The 26099-nt window shown below is 31.4% G+C and overlaps 1 protein-coding gene across 3 annotated transcripts in view; it reads left to right on the forward strand.

Moving 5' to 3' along the window:
* The window catches only part of COL11A1 (collagen type XI alpha 1 chain), a 233700-nt gene that overhangs the window by 79771 nt on the left and 127830 nt on the right, over nucleotides 1-26099 (forward strand). For 2 of the 3 annotated variants that reach the window (XR_008626073.2, XM_003808494.7), the window contains exons 6-21: nucleotides 3938-4054; nucleotides 4657-4749; nucleotides 7284-7538; nucleotides 8514-8576; nucleotides 10019-10060; nucleotides 10991-11053; nucleotides 13141-13215; nucleotides 14294-14377; nucleotides 16421-16477; nucleotides 20439-20492; nucleotides 22666-22719; nucleotides 22848-22901; nucleotides 23083-23136; nucleotides 24310-24363; nucleotides 24489-24533; nucleotides 25702-25755. Coding sequence is in view for 2 of the 3 variants with exons in the window: in XM_003808494.7 (XP_003808542.1) it covers nucleotides 3938-4054; nucleotides 4657-4749; nucleotides 7284-7538; nucleotides 8514-8576; nucleotides 10019-10060; nucleotides 10991-11053; nucleotides 13141-13215; nucleotides 14294-14377; nucleotides 16421-16477; nucleotides 20439-20492; nucleotides 22666-22719; nucleotides 22848-22901; nucleotides 23083-23136; nucleotides 24310-24363; nucleotides 24489-24533; nucleotides 25702-25755 (1218 nt within the window). In the remaining variant the exon portion in view is untranslated. Of the gene's footprint in view, nucleotides 1-3937; nucleotides 4055-4317; nucleotides 4471-4656; nucleotides 4750-7283; nucleotides 7539-8513; nucleotides 8577-10018; nucleotides 10061-10990; nucleotides 11054-13140; nucleotides 13216-14293; nucleotides 14378-16420; nucleotides 16478-20438; nucleotides 20493-22665; nucleotides 22720-22847; nucleotides 22902-23082; nucleotides 23137-24309; nucleotides 24364-24488; nucleotides 24534-25701; nucleotides 25756-26099 lie in introns of all 3 variants that reach the window. The other variant, XM_034932204.3, reaches the window with a different exon arrangement.

Consider the following 26099-nt stretch of genomic DNA (forward strand, 5'->3'; position numbering starts at 1 on the left):
TTTAATAATGAATTCTGTTGCACTGATATTTTCCATGACTTAATGTTAGTTTTTGTTTAAAAAACAGGGTAAAAATTTTAAGAACCTAACAGGAAGGCAAATATGAGAGTGTAAAGATAAATTACTGGGATATTTTATTTACCTGTTTCACAGTTATCATGTACTTCATTCTTTTTATTCTCTCATGATTCACCAAATATGTTTTCTGTGAATTCTGAAGTGATAGATAAAATAATTATCAGGTTTAGTGTTTTTATATGTTAGAGGTTATGTGCTGACTTAATATTAAAATTTATAGCATTTACTGTATATTTTCAAGGTTGATGAGATCTGTTTTGCTCCTTTATAAAGAAAGATAAGGCATTTTATTCTTTTTAGCAACAGATATGGCTCTGAGTTTTGGAAGAAGGGAGGTTTGCATTCTTAATATATCACTTTGAGGTGTTTTGTTCCCATGTTGTAATGCTGTTATGTCAGGTAAGCTGTTATTTTATCAGGGTAATTTGTATCCATCTTCTTAAGTTCATTTAAAAATGAACTTGCCATTTACTATTTTAGTTGTTGACATGTATATTTAACATTCTGTTGAGATGTCAAACTTGGTTTTACTAGAAGCATTTGATGAGAAAAACAGCACATTGTTACAGTAGAAACTGCATGACAATCTGGTTGGGTAATGCAATAATATATAGCATTTTTACCTTTTTTTAGATTGAGTAAGTCATAATGAAAAAGTTTTTTCTTTAAGAAAGAATTAGCTTTCCCTTTTTTCTCTAACTCTAAATTATGTTGATCCTTCAATAATAAGATAAACATCTATACCAGCATCAAAAACTACTTAATTGAATTAGTAAGTAGTGCTTATATTAATTTTAAACTATATCCATTAATATGTCATTATATGATAAAAACACATATTAATAATTCATCTTCAGAAGTTCTACCTATATAAATTAATAATGCAATGTTGGTTGCCAATGAATAAAGAACATAAAGTGCAATATGGAGCATCAGCCATACATGTACTTTATATTACTTAATTGTTCACTAATAAACTTCTGGCATTGCATGTTTATTATTCTAATTTGGATTACTAAATATGTCAATTTATTTTATAAGTCAACCTATTTGCTTTTTTCAGCTTATAATTTTGTCTACTTAGTATCCTCTAAGTAGCATATCCTAATCTATTCTTAAGATTCATATTGTTATATGCTTGACATAACTTTACAACCATCACCATGGAGAAAGAGATCTATAATGTAGACAGATTTTAATTTAATCATAATATCATCACATTTTAATTTTATTTGAACCTACACAGTGCCATTTAAATAGGTGACAAGCTAATATTAAAATTATGATGGAGTTGGGATTTTCTTATCAAGTGAAATTATCTTCCTATCTTATAAAAAATTAGATGTTAAATCTATATGATTCCTTTTGATATTCTTTCCTAAAAAAGGATGAAAACAGAAAATGAAGTGACAATCTTTTATAAAGGAATTTGCAAAACCATTAGCTTTTCAAAATGTATTATCTTTTCACTTAATATGTATCATACATTCATTAGATGCACAGGTTTTTACTGATGTCACCAGTTTTCTTACAAATTATGTAAGAACAAACATTATGACATCTCTGGAAGATCCTTTCTCCTAACCTACTCTAATTTCTGTTAGAATACCGACAAAGTTGAAATTATTCCATTACTGCCTGTCTTTTTGCATATATTTGTCTGATTGATTATAACTAGTTCTTTTTTCTCTACTTGTCTCAAGCCATCCTTAGAATTCCATAATGAGGGGAGAGAATTATCTCCAAAAATATGTTATGAGGCTTTACGTAGCCATGTATATATATATTGCGATATATACTAAGCAATGTCTTGAGTATATTCATGACCACCACACGGAGGAAGCTGTGCAGATAAAGGAGAACCAGGAGTGAATAAGCTCTAAAAGAAAGATGTGCCGGCTGGGCGCAGTGACTCACGCCTGTAATCCCAACAATTTGGGAGGCCGAAGCGGGCGGATCACCTGAGGTCAGGAGTTCAAGAGCAGCCTGGCCAACTTGGTGAAACCCTCTCTCTACTAAAAATGTTAAAAAAAATTAGCCGGGCATGGTGTCAGGCGCCTGTAATCCTAGCTACTCGGGAGGCTGAGGCAAGAGAATCGCTTGAACCCGGGAGGTGGATGTTGCAGTGAGCCGAGATCATGCCACTTGCACTCCAGCCTGGGCGACAGAGCGAGACTCCATCTCAAAAACAAAACAAAACAAAAAACAAACAAACAAAAAACAGAAAGATGTGCTTTAGTGTCTAGGGCAGTTAACATGTTATTTCCTCCATTATTTCATAACCAGCCTGGTTAGTCAACATTTGGAGAGTTTAAATAAAGGACAGAATTATGAAAGTTAGAAGATAATTTGTCCTATAAGAGAAAAACATGATATAAAATTGACTACTTTGGTACAGGTCTGTATATATCCTTGAATAGCAGATTTCAATTAAAATACATTTAAGTTGTCCAGGTTTAAAATTGGCCCTTTATGCGTTTACTTATTGTTTTTGTAATTCATAACTCCTCTTAAGCTACTAGAGCTTATTATTAGAAGGCACTGTGATCACAATTTTCTAAAACATTTGTGGTCAACAGTTCTTTTGCTGGAAGATTAAAAGGGAATGGTTAAAATGCAAAGAGAGATCCAGTTGAGACATAATTGGAATTGTATCAAATACACTACTTAAGGAATTATGTGTAGATTGCCCCTGGAAAATATATATTAAGTATACATATTATATGTATTATCATATATGTTTGCCCTAGGCAATTATATATAAATTGCCCCTGGCATGCATGCATATATATATATATTTTAGAGTTTTAACTTGTTGAGTTTACTGCTTTTTATGCTACATATGACTTAGTGTATTTATTTTTATTAAAAACTGAATTTAACTTATGTTTAATAATATCTATATTCTTGATTGAAAATTAAAATTTTTATAAAGATATTGAGCTTTGGATTTGAGCACATTATTTTGCTCATTATTTAATATGTACAATTGTCTTTTAACTCCCTCTATTAAGAAACATATCTCTCCTTAAAAGCTTTTAATACAGAAGAAATTAGTATAAAATACTATTTCCAATGTGAATTTATTATAAGTATTTTAAGAAAGCTAAGTGTTATGCCTTTTTTCAATAGAGAAAAAGGCAGTAATTTTAAATTTTAAAATTATGTGTTAATTATCAGCACATCTAATTTTGAATCTTTTAATGTCTCACAAGGATTTTGTGCTCTTTTTGATCTTAGGAAAGTCTAAAGGAAATTAGGAATTTCTTAATACATTTTAGATTTTATTTTCCCATTGGTTACAGTATTTCAAATACAGTATATACTTATTTCATATTCTTTGTATTCCCTTTCCCTCCTCCCCTCTTTCCCGTCTCTCAATAGATATGAAAATCCTTTCATACTTAGGAAGACTACTCTCTACATTTTTATTTTTAGATATGTAGCTTAATTTAAAATTCTCATTGAAATTACTGTAGAGCTCTTATAGAGAAACATTGCATAGCAATTTTTACAAATCAAAATTAATGAATATTTGACATCTATGTCCAAGTACATAATTACTGTGTTTCAATTAACATTCCATAATTAAGAGTTTGAATTATTATTCCAAATTTTTTGTTTTCTCGTGATACTAACCACTATTCTGCTCATAGGAAATGTGCTTTGTCACTCCTATGTTATTATACTCTGTATAAGACAGTATAATACTTCTATGTAATACAAAAATAACTCATCAATAACATTAATTTCTTATCTCTTAACATTTACACTATGTAAAAGTTAAGATGGTTCTCACTTTGTGAATAGTATTTTGCCACTAACACAATTGCCTGATATTTTTTCCTTTGCAATGTAGTATGCACCAGAGGATATAATCGAATATGACTATGAGTATGGGGAAGCAGAGTATAAAGAGGCTGAAAGTATAACAGAGGGACCCACTGTAACTGAGGAGACAATAGCACAGACGGAGGTAAAAACAAAGCAGTGCCTGTGTATGTGGTGTCCTGCTGTTCGTCATCCTGTGGTTCCTTATGTTGACTGTTCCTCAAACTTACCATAAACCTTTCCTTCATCTTATTTCTCTGAACCAATAACTGTGATTTTTATTTGACAGTAGCCATTTTGAAGAATGATGTCCATTTCACTTTTGCTTAGCCTTCCTTTCATCTATGCTCTATATTTCCCTCCTCGTTTATTTATGTTTTCCATTCCATCTTTCACCACATTTTACAGAAAAAGAAATCCAATTTCAAAAAGAAGACGAGGACAGTGGCTACTAACTCAAAGGAAAAATCCAAAAAGTTTACACCCCCCAAATCTGAAAAATTTTCATCCAAGAAGAAGAAAAGTTATCAAGCATCAGCAAAAGCCAAACTAGGGGTAAAGGTAGCAAAGAAAAAGCAATCAAGATCTATCCTAGATAAGCTGGAAGATCTCTGATCATGAGTCATAGTCTTAACCCAACTAGATAAATACTCACTTGGCTAATACTATAGCCCAATTAAATCACGATTTCCATATATTTGGGATCACCTTACATGTTTACTAATTCTCTTCTGAATTTACCATTAGGCAAATATCGTTGATGATTTTCAAGAATACAACTATGGAACAATGGAAAGTTACCAGACAGAAGCTCCTAGGCGTGTTTCTGGGACAAATGAGGTAATACGTATAGACAGTATTAAATCACAGTCCCACTTTTTAAATATGTAATTTATTTTGATATACTTCACTCTGGAAGAATCTATAATTTCTCAAACATCTGATGTTTTTATTCTTTTACTAAAGTAAGAGAAACAATAGCAATGGTTCACTGTTACTAAAAGCAGTTCATCTGAAATCAATGCCAATTCAGGTTTTGCATGACTCTTTGCTTCATGCAGATGCTAAATTGATCAAACTGAATTGGCCGCTATTATTTTCTTAATTGCTCCTGGAATTGAGCAAGCTTTTCAACATGTTGTGACTAAGGGTATTCACAACATGTTTCTTCTGTGAGAAGAATCCTCTAAAGTGAAAATTGTATCATCAAAGGATACAATTAGAATTTTACTCCCTCTGATGAATAATCATGCATTTTATGACAGCAAGCATTTTGAGAAAATGTAGTCTTAGTGGACTTAAATAACTATTTACATTTTCAAAGTTGTTAGGAATGTGATATTAATTCTTATTAAACTAATATATTTTAATCTTTCCATTATTTTCTATGAAAATATTTAAGTACATGTAGGTAAAAATTAATCTTCCTGAAATTCATATTTCACATGCATTCTGATCATGAAGAATACAACATACAATTCAGTTTAACTTTGTTAAATATCTGATATATATTTTGGTATAATTTTATCAGGAAATGAATATAAGAAATGTAATTTAGTTTTAAGAAAATTTATGTAAAATGTCTCTCAATTAGGCAAATAGATTTATGTGAAAACACAAAATTGAGAATAATAAATGTTTAGGGTGAGAATGGATTTTAACTTTCTTTTAGATGAAATTAATAATTTTCAAAAAAATGAGTATTTTGATTCAAGATGTCCATTTACCTAACCAAATTCATCCAGCATTTTAGTTCAGAGCTATGATTATAGCAATATTCTCACCATAGATATTATGCAGTCTCTGTAGAGAGCATATACTCCTTATCTAAGAATCCAAAAAAAATTACGGTTATTGGACATTTAATTTTAGTGAAAAATTACTCATCATTTATCTACATATTTTCATTCACAAGATTGTGTAATACTATTATCTAATATTACTCTATCATCTAGATTTACTATGGAATAGAAAATGAGTTACTTAAAAATGAAATTTACAAAATGGCAAGATAAGCCTAGGCAATACAATAAGATCCTGTCTTTACAAATAAATCAATCAATGAATAAGCTGGGCATGCTGGTGCATGCCTGTAGTCCCAGCTACCCAGGAGGCTGAGGCAGGACGATCATGTAAGCCCAGGAGTCCCAGGCTGCAGTGAGGTATGATTGTACCACTCGACTCCAGCCTGGGTGACAGATTGAGACCCCATCTCAAAAAATAAAAAGTAACAAGATAAGTTATTTAATTTGAGCCTCATCATGATCATAATAAAACCAAATATTCACATGATAAGTCGGATTCAGGTTTATTCTACTAGTAAGGAATTATGAGAAAAAAAGGTATCAGTTTTTATCTATGTCTCTGAGGAAGTATTATTGACATAATTCTTACTTTTAAGTATTAATTAATATTTATTCCTTACTTTTCTTGAGAATTGTACAGTGATATTTTATATTTCATTGTCTTAAATGTTGCTAGCTATCATTTATTTTATTTGCTTTAAAGAACTCTTTGGTGTAATACTACTTCCCTACATATGAGATACTCTGCATAATCATTGTAATGATACATCTCTATTTATACTGATATTGGTATATTATTATTTTATTTATGGGATGAGACTCAAACTTATATGGCTTATCCTTTTAGCAAATGTATTTCATAATGATGTTCTGTAAGATTTAAAAATTAGGCAAAGCTGCCAGGGTGTGGTGGCTCACGCCTGTAATCCCAACACTTTGGGAGACCAAGGTGGGTGGATCACCTCAGGTCGGGAGTACAAGACCAGCCTGATCAACATGGAGAAAACCCATCTCTACCAAATATACAAAATTACCCAGGCATGGTGGTGCATGCCTGTAATCCTAGCTACTCAGGAGGCTGAGGCAGGAGAATCTCTTGAACCCAGGAGGTGGAGATTGCTGTGAACCAAGATTGCACCCTTGCACAACAAGAGTGAAACTCCATCCCTCTCAAAAAAAGAAAGAAAGAAAGAAAGAAAGAAAAAAACATTAAGCAAAGCTTTAACTCCATACCTTTTTTATTGTTCAAATCTTAAACTGTGAAGTAAATATGAAATTGACTAACATGTTTTTTCCAATGGAACAAGCAAATACACATGTTAATTCCATGTGAATATTTGCAGTTTATTGGAGAAAGTGCTTTGAAAGCAATATCTCTTTGTACATAGCAATGTACAAATATATTTCTTTCAATGATACTGAAAGCCTACTTTCCAGGTGTTTAGAGTTGCTTGAGTAGTAACAAAATCGCATCCCATCACACGCCATCAAATTGTAATTTAAATGCTTACCTTGCTTTACTAACAATAAACTTCATGTTCCTCAATTCCTTGCAATTTAAATTAATAGCCAAATCCAGTTGAAGAAATATTTACTGAAGAATATCTAACGGGAGAGGATTATGATTCCCAGAGGAAAAATTCTGAGGATACACTATATGAAAACAAAGAAATAGACGGCAGGGACTCTGATCTTCTGGTAGATGGAGATTTAGGCGAATATGATTTTTATGAATATAAAGAATATGAAGATAAACCAACAAGCCCCCCCAATGAAGAATTTGGTCCAGGTGTACCAGCAGAAACTGATATTACAGAAACAAGCGTAAGTTGATACTACGCACTGTGCCATTGTATGTCTTATTTATGAGATATTTTTATGTCCATGTCCATCTTAATGTCTTTTCAGGTTTAAAATGCAGGTTGAATTTTTATGTAAATTATGAATGCCTATTACCACTAGGACACCTTGTTAGATTCTTTCACATGGGAATCTTCAGCAGTTGTATCTTTGGCCGTACTTTTGGAGTCATTATTTGAAAGTAAAATCTTGAATAGAATTGCATCAGAAATTTTGTCATTGATAAAATTAAACCGTAGCTGTTTTTATTCCAAGTAGCAAGTCTGATTTTTTATTTCTGATTTTTAGACTATTTTTTAAATTTAATTTGATGACATTTCTTAATGCCTGGGAATAATAACTGACATCTACAGATGTCATTATAAAACATGTTTATAAGAGGCGATCGTTCAATCTCATTTTAAGATTCAGTATTAATGCTTCTTATGCCTCTCTTTTAATTTTTGCCATATTTAAGCCTTCAATAGGTCTTCATATTTAAAAATATATTTTAATAGGTTGTTTTAAATGTGTTTAGTTGACTAAATTATCTTTTTAAAAACAAATGGCTGGCCGGATGCTTTGGTTCACGCCTGTCATCCTAGCACTTTGGGAGGCAGAGGCGGGCGGATTACCTGAGCTCAGGCGTTCTAAACCAGCTTGGGCAACACGGCGAAAACCCATCTCTACTAAAAATACACACACAAAAAAAAATTAGCTAGGTGTGGTGGCGGGCGCCTGTAGTCTCAGCTACTCGGGAGGCTGAGGCAGGAGAATGGCGTGAACCCGGCAGGCGAGCTTGCAGTGAGCGGAGATCGAGCCACTGCACTCTAACCTGGGCAACAGAGGGAGACTCTGTCTCCAAAAAAGAAAGAAGAAAAAAAAAAAGAAGAAGAAAAGAAAGAAAGAAAGAAATGGTCTTACAGACATTTAGGCTGTTTTGAATATTTCATTCAACAGATAAATGGCCATGGTGCATATGGAGAGAAAGGACAGAAAGGAGAACCAGCAGTGGTTGAGCCTGTAAGTAGTGGTGTGAATGCACTTTAAAGATTGGTAAAATTGCTTATGAGCCACGATTACGTTAAATTATTATGTATGTTCGTGTTTTACCAATGATAATCTTGATGTCCAGATGTTTGCAATTCACCACAAATAAGTAAGTTAATAAGGTCTTGTCTAGAAAGGAGAATTTCAATAAAACAAAACATTATAGAGCTGCAGAAATTCAGAATTTGAAAGTAGCTGAAATTTGTCTTGTCTAATTCTCTCATTTTAAAACTAAAGAACCAGAGATCTAAAGGACTTAAGTAATTTTCCTGAGGTATCAAATGTTTGATCAATGCGATATAATAGGACTTTTAGCTTTCCTACTTTCCAATCCAATGATATTTTTCTCTAATCTCTATGACTTCACATTATTTGAAATATATAACATATATATTTGTTACATATCCAAATTGTGTCATATGATATTTTTTACTTCCTTTTCATCTACAGAAGAACCTCTAATTCACTCCAAATTAATCCTTTAAAATTCATATCAATATTATTACTAATAATATTGCTAAGAAACAGATTCTTACTTGGAAGCAGTTTTGCCATCGTTTCCTGCTAATAAACAATTCAGAAAAACTAATGTATTAGAACTGAAGGTAGAACAACACGAAAATCATTTCAGAAATTGTAAGGACATAAAAATTTCAAAAAAAAAACAGAGAAAGAAAAATGATAAAGAATAAAAAGAGACAATTTTAAGGACCTTGTTGGCCATCTACTCATTACTCCAAAATCATGCAACATGCTCACAAAAAATGTTGAAAATATTTTTTTCAGAGAGAATCAGTCCTTATTATAAAAAGTTTTAACCCCCTTTTTAAATGACATTATAGCTTTTCAGCAGTCCAAAGATGGAGTGGAATCATAAATGTTTTAGAACTGAGTTCTTATTCTGAATAGCTCTTTATTCCTTTGCTTATAAAGAGCTTATATCATATTTATTCATTTTCCTTTTGCCTGGATTTTTCTGTAATTTCCCTGAATTAAAGTGCTTATTTTCCATTCTTTCATTTACACAGCAAATATGTACTAAGTTTCTGTTTTATGCCAGGTATTATTCTGTGGGCTACAAACAAACGAAAAACAAAAAATAAAAAACCTTGGTAGATTGTTTTGTCTGTACTCTTCCTGGGAGCACTTAGCATATTCTCCTTTATAATATTATTCATCTAAATATTCATTTCCACTCCACTCAATTCACACATTCTCTGAGGGCACAGTCTATATCTTCTATAATTTTGAATTTCTTTCCTTCCCTGTGCAAAAACATTTGTAATTAATTTAAGTGGCAAGAATAGATAATTCACTATTTAATATGCAATGATATAGTGTTCTCTTATATTCATGTAATTAAGAGGTTGGGGGTCATATTTCCCTGGTAGAGATGTTCTCTTGTCTTGTTATAGGGTATGCTTGTCGAAGGACCACCAGGACCAGCAGGACCTGCAGTATGTAAATGTTTTAAGATTATTTTTGTCTATTTAAAGTAATCATATATAAGATTTCTATTAATTAATGAGAACATTTTAGACTAATTAGAATATTGAATTATAGAGAAAAACATTTGTTCAGAGGAGCTGGTGCCTTTGAACTGCCTTCTGATTTGTCTATCCAAGTAATACTCTTTAAATTTTGTTTTAAATATTTTTGTGGCTTAGATACCTCTGCATCTTCTAAACTCATTTTTGTCTTTCTACTGAAATATATGAAAGTAAAAAAAGTCATTCTTATTTTCATTGCAGAGGTATAATTACATCTCAACAAATGGAATCTCAACTTCTAGGTAGACTGCAGCTGCCTTATCTATACCTCTGTGTAGAGTAATTATCAGATTCCATTGTGGTATCCTGATAAGGCTGATGTTACTCAGTGTGTTTATTCTCAGGTGATTGCACTGATAAGACCTTGTAAAAAATCCTCTGTCTTTTGTGGAATTAATTAAACTCTTGTCATCTAAAATAATATATGATACTGATGCATTTAAATATGTTTACCCATAAAAGGAAACATAATTGCCTCTAACCTAAATGATTTCTACATGTTCAACTTGGCTATCAAATTTTTGAGATCTAATTTTATGAGTGTTCCATTTCTTCAGTTAGAACTGGGACCAAATATGACCTTAGAGACTTTACATTGGCATATTCTTCTTTCCTGTTTTTCCTTGAAATGTTTGCCTCCACCCTGAGAGCAGCTGAACTAGCTACAAATTGGTTTCTATATGTTGTCTTTTCACAGGAAGATAAATAGGGCAACTGTTTAGAACTCTAGTGTATATTTATAAAATATAAACGAACTCTTCGATAGGACTAGAGTGAATTCATCTAAATATGAATGAGATTAGGAATCTGATTAAGATATGGTGTGTTTCTCTATAGGGTATTATGGGTCCTCCAGGTCTACAAGGCCCCACTGGACCCCCTGGTGACCCTGGCGATAGGGTAAGTGAATGGACATGATATCTCATTACAAATGCATGTCATACAGACTTAAATAATTAAAATGTATTCTACAAGTATAACATGTTATCTTACTGCGTGTGGGAGGGGTAAAGGCAGCATGAATTCAGTGCTGCACAACATTTTAGTTAACATTTTAAATATTATTTTGAAGTGAGGAAAACAATGTGCATTTATCTATGGCATAATTAGTAAGCAAACTTTTATTTCACCCAATATCCATATTGATATGAACTCATTACATTCGGGATTCTGGTCTTCAAATTTGAATTCCAGTCATATTTTCCAGATATTTCCATTTATATTTATTTGGATGCTGACAGAATAAGTTAATAAATCTAAATTCTACTTTGAAGATCAAACCCTGGGTTACATACTGAAATATCTCCTTTGTGTTAAGTCTCTCCAAACTCTTCTCATAAAATAACTTTCCCTTTTTTCCCCACATCCTTGAGTAGCCAATAACTTTCTACTTTTTTTCTTTTGTTCTTTAGAGGATCAGAGATGCAAATAACTTATACTTTTCATATAATTACAATTTAAATAATGTAAAAACTTTTTAATTTAAATTTAATGAAGGAAGATTTTTAACTATTTCAGAAATTCTGGACTGAGTGACAGCTATTTAAGGTCAGAGGACATAAGAAGTGTATTATGCAAACATTATGAAACTTTTTATTTAAAATAAAGTTCATAAAGTTAGTTCTTACATGCTCTGCTTACTTAATTTGATATGTCCAGTTTCTTGGAGACATTTATTTGTAATAGTCATTTTAGTTAATATTTTTAAATCCCACCATATTTTCATAAGACCTTTTTATATTCTGTAATTTACTCACCTTAAACTCTATATCAGGTGACAAATTCATCTCTTTACACTGTGCCTTATAAATAGAGACATATAAATGATCTAAAAATGTAGGAAATATTTTAGTAATAGGAAATTATACCATTCAAGCTAGATTTGTTAGGATTTTAAAAAAATATTTCTTTATAGAAGCCATTATTTGAACTTACTTTAACAGTTCCTTGAAACTTGTAGAGAATCTATTGAAATAATATTATAAATAAAATATAATTTTGCCAATCTAGAATCAATGTTAACACTTTCCTAGGAGTTAACTTTTTATGAGAAATTCACATTTGAAAAGTGCTGCTGCATTTTTTTATATATTGGTTGGGCGCTTTGAGTTATAGCATTTTGTATCTAGTTATTTATTAATTTTTGAATTTACTTGCTTCCCTGCCAAGTATGACATGGCTATGTAGAAATGTCTCCTTATATATATATTGAAAGCTTATGGACATATACCTTATATCTATGAGTCACATACTTATGAACAGATGTATATATTACATATTTAATATTTTCTATATTCATATCCATATCTTGGATTTCTGGACAGCATAGTCACATCTAAACTTCTAAATGTACATGTATGTATGCATGCACACATACATACACTGAGTATATTTAATCAGTAAACATTTAAAATAAATTAGTGATTATCTATGATTAACATTAACATGCTAAAATTAGTCATTATCTATGTTAAAAAGTATCTCTCTTGAAGATAGTATCTATTGTCTATTAAAATATAGTATGTAGTTAAGTATTCTACTAAATAAATACTATTTATGTATCTGTTAAAGAATACTAAAATATACCTTAAACCTAGTAATTTTTAAATAAAACTTTCATTATTTACTTAAATCTGTTTTTATCTAACTGTAAGAACCAGGCTTGTACCACTTGTTTTTCTCACATTACTTTCCCTTAAAATATATGTGAACTCTTCATCTTACACAGTTTTAGGCTGTGAACAAAGTTTGAGCAAAATTTATAGCTTAATTGGATTATATATTAATAACCGAACATTATTAAAATCATCTAAAACCAGTGCAACAGAATAGAATTCTGTCTAGGTATACTTACTAAAAACAGACTAAATAAGGTGGAAAGGGCAAATGCAAATTAGATAAAGTAGACTTATGTTATAAGTTATTCTAGTTCTAGTAAATATTATTTTGATATTTATTTATTTTGGTTATTTCATTTATTTTTCTAGGGCCCCCCAGGACGTCCTGGCTTACCAGGGGCTGATGGTTTACCTGGTCCTCCTGGTACTATGTTGATGTTACCGGTATGTTCTTTTTTATGTTATAGAGATGACTTGATATCTTGTCATCTTTTTTCTGAAGTGTATTGTTGAACCATATTGAAGAGCAATCAACTAAAAACCATTGTACAAGGTAGAAATACTTGAAATTAAGCAGCATTTGTGGAAATTCAGGGAAATTTTACAAAACAAAATTATGGTAAGTATCAATCTCTGCATTAAAACTAAGAATTCATTATTTGATTACACTCTTAGCATCAGAGTTTTTAAGAATATTTCCAATTGTGGTTTATCCTGAGTCACATTATTAACATGTTTTTCATATGTTATTTAACATAACATTAATATACTATTTACCATCTATTATCTATATAGTCATAAATAGTATTTATTTGTAGTGTTATTATTCATTGCTCAAAAATTACTTGCTTTACTGTAAGATTCCTTTGTAAAGTTTTTGTTGCCCTGGTGTTTTGGGAAAAAAATGCATATTTTATTTATCAATTTCAATGTAATGAACAAAGTTTCAAGAAATAATTACTTAGAATGAAAAATTGACTCCTACTGCATTTTGAGTTAAAATGGAGCAAATTTTATAGAGGAATATTACAGAAGATCTGTTTTATAACATAAGTACTTAAGAATGGGTGAACAAAATAAATAAATCACAAGGAAAATTTCCTGTGTATTAATGGATATTCCAAAAATTTTGACAAACAAAATAGAGATTGAGCTGTAACTGTCACTGAACTTGGTATATTTGGAATTTTATACAAATGAATCAATAAAATGGGTAGCATTTGTGCTTAAAAAAAAGTCACAATGGTTTATTCCAGAGGTAAAGAAATTATAGCATTTAAAATTGAAACAGAGTTTCTAGTTTCTTCTTCTACAAATGGTAACCGTAGTGTAAAGAACTTCCAGAAGAAATGGAAAGAGCAAAACCAAAACAAACTAGATCTCATGATTCATTATGGAGTTACTGTGTAATTTTGTAAAATCCCACCATTTTAATAGGTGGTTTTTATCTAATGATCAAAGCACATAATTCAACATGTTTGACAAAGCTAATTTTGAATTTCTTAATGTTATCTCTTCCAAGTTCCGTTATGGTGGTGATGGTTCCAAAGGACCAACCATCTCTGCTCAGGAAGCTCAGGCTCAAGCTATTCTTCAGCAGGCTCGGGTAAGAAAGGATAAACTTGCATTCCCACAAGATGACTCACTCTGTGTCAAGTATATATGTGTGTACATACGGAAGACGCTACCATTATTAATAGAATATTTACTTCTGAATAGTGTATTAAACTTACTTGGAAAACTGCTAAAATTATATTTGTTTTTCTAGTAGTGATGTTTATTAATTGAAAATTATAGTTAGGTAGTTGACCAATGCAATGTTGCCATTATATAATTCTAGCAGTCTCCCACCATAACACGCAAGATTTCTATTTTTTTTCCCAAGAGTATTGATATATTTACACCTAGTGCACCTTATCTTTCACATCCAGTTTTACTCTGCTAACTTATAAGTCAATGATTGGTTATAATTAAGAGAATAAAATTTGAAATACATTTGTTCTTAATTTTCTGGATTATTTAACGTATCATGGATAACACAGAAAATTAAATTTTTTGGACATCATATATAACAAAGAAACCTTCAAATTTCTTACCAACCCTAATCTTTATAATCTGTAGTATTTTTAAAATTTCAATTTATGTTTTTTAGTTTAAAGCTTCCACTACTTGTAGACTTATAAAATATAGAATTACATTTATGTTTTTTAATTAGTTTCATTGAAATTAGAATATACACAAGAAAATCAAAAGGATAGACCAGGAAGGAACTGGAATTCATATAACATTTTTCTTCATAGTATTGGTTTTCTTTTTAAGGAAGAAGGAAATAAAGGATTTTTGGTTGGTATGGATATGGTTACCCACTTTCTAACCAATATAAATCACTTCTGTGATAAAATTTTTATGCATCATGATGAATTTATGCAGCATGTATAAAAATATCTGAAAACATGAGTAAAAATTGTAATTCATCCTCAATATTTGTTTATGTCTTTCCTAAGTCTATTAATCTGAAAATATATCATTATTTGATTGTATCATGTTTAAAGATAATGAAAAATTAAAATATTTGTTTATTAGATTTTGGCATAATGCAAATCTAAAATTATTTAAAATAATTTACTAAAGATTTCTATAACTTATTTTATAAAATATATTCTTTTGAACGATTTTAAGGTAATTATTTGAACTTAAATATTTTATGAGGTCATTGAATTCCTCATTTTATTAGTCCTCTTAACCTACTTGAAAAATAGGTAGCAAGCATTATAATTCAATTTTTCAGATATTTAATCTCAAGGATTAAGAAGTATATTGTCAAAAATCTCATGGTGAGTCAGTAGTGACTTTGGAGATCCTACTGTTTTCATCTCGTGCACTTTTCTAATATGATTTTGCATTTATTTCTGTTGTGGTATTATTTTTGATATCTTTGTGATAAATCTAAGTGTTCATCTGTTGAGCTCTCTAATATTCAAAAGTAGCACACAATACTAATTTAACATCTATCAAATTTTTATCTGTTGTACTGTATGTGTTTCAGCTTTTCAAGTATGCTAATTTCACATTTCTAATATTCAGTGTAACAATAGTGCATGTAATCAGTTTATTATGCGTATGATTATACAAAATAAAACATTCTTCTCTCTAGCATTATATCTGAGATTTGTTAAAAGGCACATATTATCATAACACTTCCTGACCAGTTTTGTTTTATGGTGTCTGGCTTTGGTTATCATAATTTTTCCTAAAATATTGCTAAAAGAATTTTATTTAAAGCCTCTCAAATTGTGCCTACACATTTAAGAGAAAAAGGCTATGCATTATTCTTGAGTAAATTCAGAATAGTAAATTAGCAGATATTAGTTGTTCTAAAATCTAGTTTAACTTTTATTTTTGATTAAGTCATAGCAATATATATTACAAGATTTTATATGTTAAAAAGTTTTTAAAATGTCTGATATTTACCTCTTTTGTCATTCTAGAAATTTGCAGTTCTTCAGTAACCTGACACTCTTTCTAGCATGTAGCTATTAAATCTGTGTTGATCATGTATTACTTAAGGGCAGCTTGTGCAAATTCATATTGTACTTTAATGTGCTCTTCCAGGAGAATATTACTGAATTTGATATATTTTGTTTTCTAGATTGCTCTGAGAGGCCCACCTGGCCCAATGGGTCTAACTGGAAGACCAGGTCCTGTGGTAGGTTACCCCAACAAAGATAATATATGTTAAAATTTTCAAATTAGCAGTTCCCTGTGCAACTTCTTCCAGGGATTGTGCATATCTATGGTTGGTGACAATAGGGTATGTTTTCATGCTTGCTGTTGTTTCCATTAAAAAAAACCCTTCTCAATTCAGTTTTCAGTACATTTTGATCAAAAGGTCTCAGTAAAAAAATTTTAAATTGAATAAATAAAATTACAAATGTAATTGAGTCATATCCAACTATTAATTTCTTAAACTATAAGTATCATTCATTTGCCTAATATTCAGCTTCCAAAATTATGTTTTACATTAAATCCTTGAGACTTAATTTTATATTAAACAAAATGTTTGTTAAAAAAGAAAAATTTATTTGAGGCCAATGAAAATTATGACACAATCTTAGGGCAAGCAAGATACTTTTTAAACTGCAGGTTGCCTCAGTATTCCACAAGGTGCTTCAACTATTAGAGAGAGTATTTTCTCTTGTAGAAATTCTTGGAAATAACAAAGTGTTATTTTTTTCTCACTAGCGTGATAGCAAGCTAAGATATTTCAAATATTTTTGTCTAAAGAATCTTCAAATACACTAGAATATACTAATGTTAAGCGGTGTAGCAGTTCACAGGATTTAAACCAGGATTCTCATTAATTTTAGAATAGATGGATAAATAATTTATATTTTAAATTTTTTTGTATAAATTTTTTTCTGCTATGCTTTCATATGCTCTCATAGACTTTCAAAATATTTTATGAAAATAAATCTATTTACAGAATGTATTATTCTGAAAGTTAAAATCTTGTCTGTATTGTACATAGTAGACACTTGCAGCAAAACTATTGTATTCAAATTTAAATCAAGTACTTTGTCTTCTAATTATTTAGTCTGTTTTACTGACTATATTAGGATAATAGTTTTTCTTCATGTATTTTATCGAAGATTTTATTATGTAGATTTCTTATATTTATATTTACCATAATTTAGTCATAAAATTTTATATATATTTTGCAGGAATATACATTCAATCATATAAGCTCACGGGGAACACATATTCTGATAATATGTTTCATAGAATTTAAATTATATAATTTAACACATTATTAAATGTTTATCATGTATTTTATCATGCTTTGCTTTTCCAAAATACAGTAATATGGCAGATTCTACATCACTTAACCAATGAAATAGAGTTAATTTTTAATTATTTGTTAATGACTCAAATTTACATAACAGGAAAGTAAGTAGTATGTTAGTGTATTATAAAATTTCGAATCAGAAGAATTAACCTAGGTATTTTATTAAAAATAAAACTTTCTGGGACTCTGAACTTAAGACTCTAATGTTGTAGATTCAGGATTGGAACCAGCGACTGTAATTTTAATACGTGCACCAGGTTGATTCCTATGGCCAAAGATATTTGAGAAACAGTGCCATATTTGATTTAATTTACAAATACCAGGCTGGGCGCGATGGCTCGCACCTGTAATCCCAGCACTTTGGGAGGCCAAGGCGGGCGGATCACCTAAGGTTGGGAGTTCGAGAGCAGCCTGACCAACATGGAGAAACCCCGTTTCTACTAAAAATAGAAAATTTGCCGGGTGTGGTGGCACATGCCTGTAATCCCAGCTACTCGGGAGGCTGAGGCAGGAGAATAGCTTGAACCCGGGATGTGGAGGTTGCTGTGAGCTGAGATTGCGCCACTGCACTCCAGCCTTGGCGAAAGAGCTAGACTCCGTCTCAAAAAAAAAAAAGAAATTACAAATATCAGTCCTAGGATATCTAAAACTCTATTATTCAAATAAATTTCATTTATTATCTTGAAAAACACAAGGAAATGGATTCATAGTGGCTAACGGCAGCAATGAGCAAAAACAAGTGAGGCACATTATATTAGCAGTTCTTATTTTCATTAAACAACCATTAAGAGCCAGCCAATTTTCCAGAGACTGTTGGACAAAGAGAAAATATTGACAACCATAAACACATTCTCAAAGTCATAGGCAAAATTAATTAATTTTATCTACTTATCACTTTGATATGAAAGTTTTAGCTTCCTTAATTATTGAAGGTAGGTATTGAGAGAAAAAAATCATATTGTTTCTTTTTGCCATTTCAAAACATGCAAATTTGATGTTTGCATCAAAACATTATTAGTCTTCCAAATATCTCTTAATTCTATAGTCTAAAAAAGTATTCACTAGATTAAGATTTAGAAAAGAAAGTCTACATCGATATTTTGACATCTGTACATTTTTCCTATGAAAAATTATTTTAACCAATTGTTTACATCTAGTTATCTTTATAGACAAATGGAGGACTGTATCATAAAACATGCAGGAAGTGTAGAAAATCTGTTTTTTCCCTATTATTTTATAGTCAATGACTGTGTGACATTTTTTAGAATAAATGTTGGAGCAAAATAATTATAATCTGTTGAGTAGGTAGTGCTTATATACAGAGAATGTAATACAGTCGATTAATTAAAAATAGTCCGTTCTATAATTGCATAATTGCATTCAATTCAGTGATTAATAATCTGATTTAATGTAGAACCCCAGTTTTTCTCTTGTAGAAGTTTATTTGCAATAATTCTTCATTGGAAGTTTCAAAGTCATTATTCTCTTAATTTTAAAGATTAGAAAATTCATGTTACTTGACTTTTTGTATTTTGTGGGCATCGTTAATATTTCTTTTACTTTGGAGTCACCAGGAGACTATAAATTGCTACCATTTTTCAGATTTAGCATAATTTAAATCTCTGTCATACTTTATACGATGTAGTATTTAATGGAATGTGTATGGATTTAAATAAATTAGAATCTTTTAGAACACACAGTATTTCAGCATGAAGTAGCTATAATCACCATGTTTATTTTTAATGTTCTGAAGTTTTTTGGGGATATGTGTTGCCTAGTGTTTAATTTTAAATCTCACAACTTGTTTATAAAGCAATTTTATGTTTTGTTTATTTATTTTAGTACACATGCCAGGTTGTTGTTACACCGTTTACATTTTAGTTATTTTTATTTATTTATTTTTTGAGATGGAGTTTTGCTCTTGTCACCCAGGCTGGAATGCAGTGGTGCTATCTTGGCTCTCTGCAAGCTCTGCCTCTCCGTTTCAAGCAATTCTTCTGTCTCAGCCTCCTGAGTAGCTGGGATTACAGGCACCCGATGCCATGCCCGGCCAATTTTTGTATTTTTAGTAGAGACGGAGTTTCACTATATTGGCCAGGCTGGTCTCGAACTCCTGACCTCAGGTGATCTAACTGCCTTGGCCTCCCAAAGTGCTGGGATTACAGGCGTGAGCCACCATGCCTGGTCACCTTCTTAATTATGTAAATGTATTTAAGAGATGTTTGTTATACAGACTTATTCTCATGGGAAAAAACAAACCAACCTGGGAAAAATGTGTTAACACTATTTCACGGCAATTATAATAGTATCAATAACACCAGGTTCTTGCCATTTTATTATTATACAATTCAGAGTCTAAAAAAATCTGAATATAAAAGCAGTAACATTTTGTCAAGGACTTGACTTTGTCAAATCCTTACAGTATAAATGGATTACATGTATATCTGATTTGGTAATAATGGGTTACTCTACTACTACATCACAGTGTAGTCATAAATAATGCTTTGTGTGTCATCATATGAGTTCTGATAGTGCACACACAAAAGACAATTTCAATGTGATTTCATGAGGTTAGCTTCTGTGTAGTGCTACATAAAATATAGACATTTATTGCACACAAATTGGAATGTAATCAGTATATTGAGAAGAGATATATTTCAATGCAAGTGCTGGAAAATTTTACTGTGTTAATTAATAAGTTAAGGCTAATATGATTAAATATATTTTGAATAATGTTTAATTATTTCAGGTGCAATTGGCAGGATAAAAGTAGTTATGAAATTGCTAAATTAAGTGAAATATCTTCACTTTTTCTCTATAGGGGGGGCCTGGTTCATCTGGGGCCAAAGGTGAGAGTGGTGATCCAGGTCCTCAGGTAAAAAATAAAAATTTGACTTTTTATTCTTGACTGGCTTCTTTGATACAGCATAATTCCTTCGAGAATGCATCAATAGTTAATTTTTTTTGTTCCTGAGTAGTATTCCATTGATATATGAGGGTTTATTTTGAAATTAAAAATTCAGAGAAAACTGATTACGATATTTGGGTGATTCAAGATATAGTAGCCTTCTTTTTTATGTTGGGTTAACTTTGCCATTAAAAGGATGGAAAATGCAGCTTAACTGGGAATCATGTAAAAATACTGATACTAGACTATATGAAAATGTAGGGAGTTTATTTTTTCCCAAAGTTTGTGAACTTTTTGCTCAACACTTTCTTTTTATAAAATAGATGAAGCTGAAAACATATTGCAGTAATTATTTTGGATTTTAGTTTTCCTTGACTCCTTTAATCCAAAAAGAGAAATGTGTTATCAAAGGAAGGATTATTTTCATTAAAAACTAAAAAAAAAAAAAAAAATTGTACTGTTATTGTTGGCCCATGCCTTCGGACTGGAGTTCAGAGTACAGTCTTCTCATTACAAAGCTACATACTCTTTAACCTGTAGACAATCTTTTTTGTTTTTTTTTTTTTTTTGAGACAGAGTCTCGCTCTGCTCTGTTGCCCAGGCTGGAGTGTGCAGTGGCATGATCTTGGCTCACTGCAACCTCTGCCTCCTGGGTTCAAAGGATCCTCCTACTTTAGCCTCCCAAGTAGCTGGGACTACAGGCATGTGCCAGCATGCCCGGCAAATTTTTTTGCATTTTTTCTAGAGTTGGGGTTTCACCATGTTGCCCAGTCTGGTCTCAAACTCCTGAGCTCAAGCAGTCTGCCCTCCTGGGCCTCCGAAAGTGCTAGGATTATAGGAATGATTCACCGTGCTGGGTCTTTAGACAGTCTTAATTTTATATTTCTAGAATGAACATTTCACAGTGATTATAAAAATTATTTATATTTTCAAATTTGGGTTTCATTTTTTTCTACCATGTTTATTATATGCATATTGTTTCAATTAACTTTAAATAGTATATGTAGTTAGTTAAATATGAAGGCCTATGTAATATTTATAGTGAAACTACATTTGACCTATTTTTAGCTGTATACTTTTATTTTAAAACATGTATATCGATCCCCACGAAAAGTATATATTGACACGTTATGGTGTACTGCTACTGAAGAAAAAGATAATGAGAATTTTAAACCTTTAATCTGACATAGTATGGTGCCAGTCAATAATTTGCTTCAGGGATTGCCAAATTGTCCTCCAAAATTTTGCAGCTGATTAAAAGAGATGTGTACCAGGCACTGTGCTAAATTTTAGGAGTATAGTGGGGAAAAATAGGTTAAAAACTTTAGCAGTTCACAATCTAAATGGGAGATTCAAACATGAGAAAAGACCATTACAATCCAACATTATAAGCGCAATGAAAGGAGAAATATCTAGTAAAGAACATCCAACAAATGAGAGAAAGTGAAAGAAAGGGGATTGGAAAGAGAAGAGAAATGGAATGGATAGTTAAGAGTGTGTTCCATCAAGGGAAATGTAAAACCCCAAGGTTTGGGGAATAAAATGTGTAATTATTTCTTTTATTTAAATGTAACCTCATGTCTACATATATAATTAATAAGTGATAAGGGCCGGGCGCGGTGGCCCACGCCTGTAATCCCAGCATTTTGGGAGGCCGAGATGGGTGGATCACAAGGTCAGGAGACCAAGACCATGCTGGTGAAACCCCGTCTCTACTAAAAATACAAAAAATTAGCGGGGCGTGGTGGCGGGCACCTGTAGTCCCAGCTACTTGGGAGGCTGAGGCAGGAGAATGGCGTGAACCTGGGAGGCAGAGCTTGCAGTGAGCCGGGATCGCACCACTGGGCTCCAGCCTAGGCGACAGAGCTAGACTCCGTCTCAAAAAAAAAAAAAAAAAAAAAAAAAAAAAAAAAAAAAAAAAAAAAAAAATGGAGCCATTTAGAAAAAATAGGTATTTATTTGATATGAACCTTTTGTCTTCTGCTTTATCTGAACTTTTACATGGAAATAATTTTCTTGTGTTTGAATGATTAAGGTAACGCTAAGAGGATATTAGTTTCTGAAACCATCTCTCTTGATGCTATTGAGTTTATTGATCAAGAATTCTATAATATGGTTTAATTATGATGTCTTGATATAGGGCCCTCGAGGCGTCCAGGGTCCCCCTGGTCCAACGGGAAAACCTGGAAAAAGGGTATGGCTTATTTTCATTGTGCATTTTGAAGGCATCTGCCATGATCATTAGTTTTATTTATTTATTTATTTTACTTCCTTGCTAGTAATAAAAGTCACTTTGCTTAATCATGCTGTTGGCATTATTAGGGTCGTCCAGGTGCAGATGGAGGAAGAGGAATGCCAGGAGAACCTGGGGCAAAGGTCAGGAGCTCACATATTTTTATATTCACATCCTGTGTGTCAGTTCACTCTGGAAAATTTTATATTTAAAAATCCATTTTCTGAATCTGAGAGAATATTTCGCATTTAAATTGCAGTACATATCTAGACTGGAATTGTGATGATGATGATGATGATGATGATGATGATGATGGTTTTACAGGGAGATCGAGGGTTTGATGGACTTCCGGGTCTGCCAGGTGACAAAGGTCACAGGGTAAGATACATCTATTCCTTTTTTTCCAGGGAATGTTATAAAATATTTTAGAATTGATAACAATTTGCAAAATCAGAAAAAGAAGAAAAATTAATTTTAACGTTTGTGAATCCACTCAATAATCTAATAGATACTAGAAGGAAAATAGGTAAAATTACACATGTGGTATCAGTGTAAGTTCTTTGAATATTTTTAGAAATTATAATATTCCTTTTATGCAAACATAAATTGAATCAGAATCTTTATATACATGTACCTGGAAAATATCACATAAACAGAAGAGCAATGTGGACATTTAATTTTACCTCTAATTTTTTAATAATTCCTTCAACCTTTTCATTGCTTTTTGCCTGTGGACATATACTCAAAAGAAGACATCTGTAGGTGGTTTGTCATTAATACAGTAATGTACTAGGCACTATATTATTTTTGGTGATGGTAAAAACTTTCAGTACAAGGCAAGAACTTGTAATTTGTGAAGGCTAAAGAAACCATGATTCTGAACAGTATTCCAGTAGATAATTTTAGTTGGAAACTATGCAGACAATCTCTCAGAAAAAGATCAGCTTTAGATCTTCACATCTTTCTTTAACAGCATTAATAATGAGAATAAGATAAGCTTTAAGTAAATTGGAGAAGAAAAAAATAGTAAAAGGAAAGAAAACCCTATGAATGTCTGACAGAACATATAATATGTGTCTAACATGTTAAGATCAAGACATAATTGTATCCATTTAAAAAATACCAGATTTCTTTAGTCACCTGAGTTATGCTGATTTAATATAAATTACTTAGAAGTAGAAAATATTTAAGTCAAAATCACCAAAATATATCCATATTTAATACAATCATCAGCAAAATAAGTTTCTGAATAATTTAGCTTAAAATAATTAAATGTCTGAAAACGATTTAAGATACTTATTTTACATAACTTTTGTATTGAAAATTGAGAGAAAATATTATAATTATAAAATATTATTAGCATACTAACATGTAAAGCCAGTTAAAGTTGTTAAATTATGATTTATCTGCAAAATTTTTTGAGGAGGGTAAATAAAGCATATATTTTCCCTGCCAAATGTCCTGTTTTATTTGGTTTGGATAGCTACCTGATAGACTTGTAAACATTCTACTTCTTTCCATATGCTAATCTTATTTGTATTGATTTAACAGGGTGAACGAGGACCTCAAGGTCCTCCAGGTCCTCCTGGTGATGATGGAATGAGGGTATGTTAATACTTCTTTTCTTTTCTTTAAGAAATATTTAAAATTAAAACATAATAAAACAAAATCATGTTGAAATGATACATTGTCCAAATGTTCTATACTCTCATTCATTTTGTCAATGACAGGGAGAAGATGGAGAAATTGGACCAAGAGGTCTTCCAGGTGAAGCTGTAAGCAACTTACTTTTTATTTTTAAGTAATATTTCTAGTTTTTATGACTAGTGACTGGTGTTACACATATAAAAACAATGATAAACCCAGGTAAACATTGCAGTCTTAGCTAAGCTAACCAGATAATTGCCATGCGAAAAAAATTAAAAAGGATATATAGAGCTCCTTTTGTTACAGAGAAAATCTTAGACAATTGAGGGAAAAATCTGTGGAATGTAACATTTCCAGCCAAAAAAGTTACCTTACCTAGTTTTTGTTGCTGTTTCTTTGTTTTGTTTTTTGTGCTGTCATCAATAGCTCCGAAATTTATGTACTGAGAAGAAATGAATCCTATTACCAGAAGAAAAAAAATAATATGTCACTTGGAATATACCAGACATATGGATTATATCACTTTTCTCCACCAAATATTACAAATGAGGAAACTGATCTGGGAAGGTTTACTTGAAGCTAGCTAACAAAATAACTAAACTGGAAATAGGCCTCCTAATTTTGGTTTTAAATTGCTGCATTCTACCTTGTGCCACATTTTAGATCCTTGTCAAGTAAGTTCAAGCAAATGGGAGAGAAATTAGATTATTTTATTGGCTTTTCTAAAGAAGGAAAAGAAGGTGAGCAGGTGCAGGAGGGGGAAAAAGAAGAGGAGAAATCAAGTGTGAATAATAATAATTTAAGAAACCTCAAAAAATGATTTCTGTAATCTGCATATATAGTTACACAGATGATCGTTTTCCTTCCTCAGTGAATGCTGTCTTAAGATGAAATTTACCTAAATGTACAATAAATGAGAATCAGGACTCTTCTATTTATGTAGTATATCTGATTGAATAATAATGTTCAATGCTGTCATTGAAATCAAAAAATGACACAAAAGTGTCTTATTGAAAATATTAAACTGTTTCCTATTTTAAAAATTCCCCAAGTGATTCATATGTAATATTATAGAATCAAAGAAACACAGTTTCTGTACTAAAAACTGTTATTTATTCTGGCTTTTGGATCAGTATAAACACTAGATATTTATGTTATGGACATCACTTTCAGTGTGTTAATAAAAGATGTCCAAATATTTTTATTCTAAAAATAACCTTAGGATTTCTTCATTGAAAGAGGCATGTTATTAGGACATTTTTTTTTATAAAGGCGTGCTTTTTCTTTTTCTCCTAGGGCCCACGAGGTTTGCTGGGTCCAAGGGGAACTCCAGGAGCTCCAGGGCAGCCTGTATGTATTGCTGGAAACATTGAAGATTTTCTAGGGAAAGCTTGTTGCCAACCTTTTAGAGGCCATAAAAGCCCTCAGTAGAGAGCCAAGAGTTTATTGCCTTGTTATATTTGAAGATCTATTGTTGCTGCCTTTCACTTTAACTCATCATTCCCTCCTTTCCTTCTATCTTCCTTTTGATTATCTATCTTAGTGTTTTCATGATACATCCCCAGCATGCAGAGGAAAATGTTGCTAGATTGTCTCCAATGTGGACATGGAAAAGAAAGTATAGGTCTTGTCTCTTCTTCGTTTCCATTAAATCCTAAAATGATTTTTAGTTGCTTAGGGTAGTGAGTATCATG

This window comes from Pan paniscus, chromosome 1, assembly GCF_029289425.2.
Source record: "Pan paniscus chromosome 1, NHGRI_mPanPan1-v2.0_pri, whole genome shotgun sequence".
Classification (NCBI taxonomy): domain Eukaryota; kingdom Metazoa; phylum Chordata; class Mammalia; order Primates; family Hominidae; genus Pan; species Pan paniscus.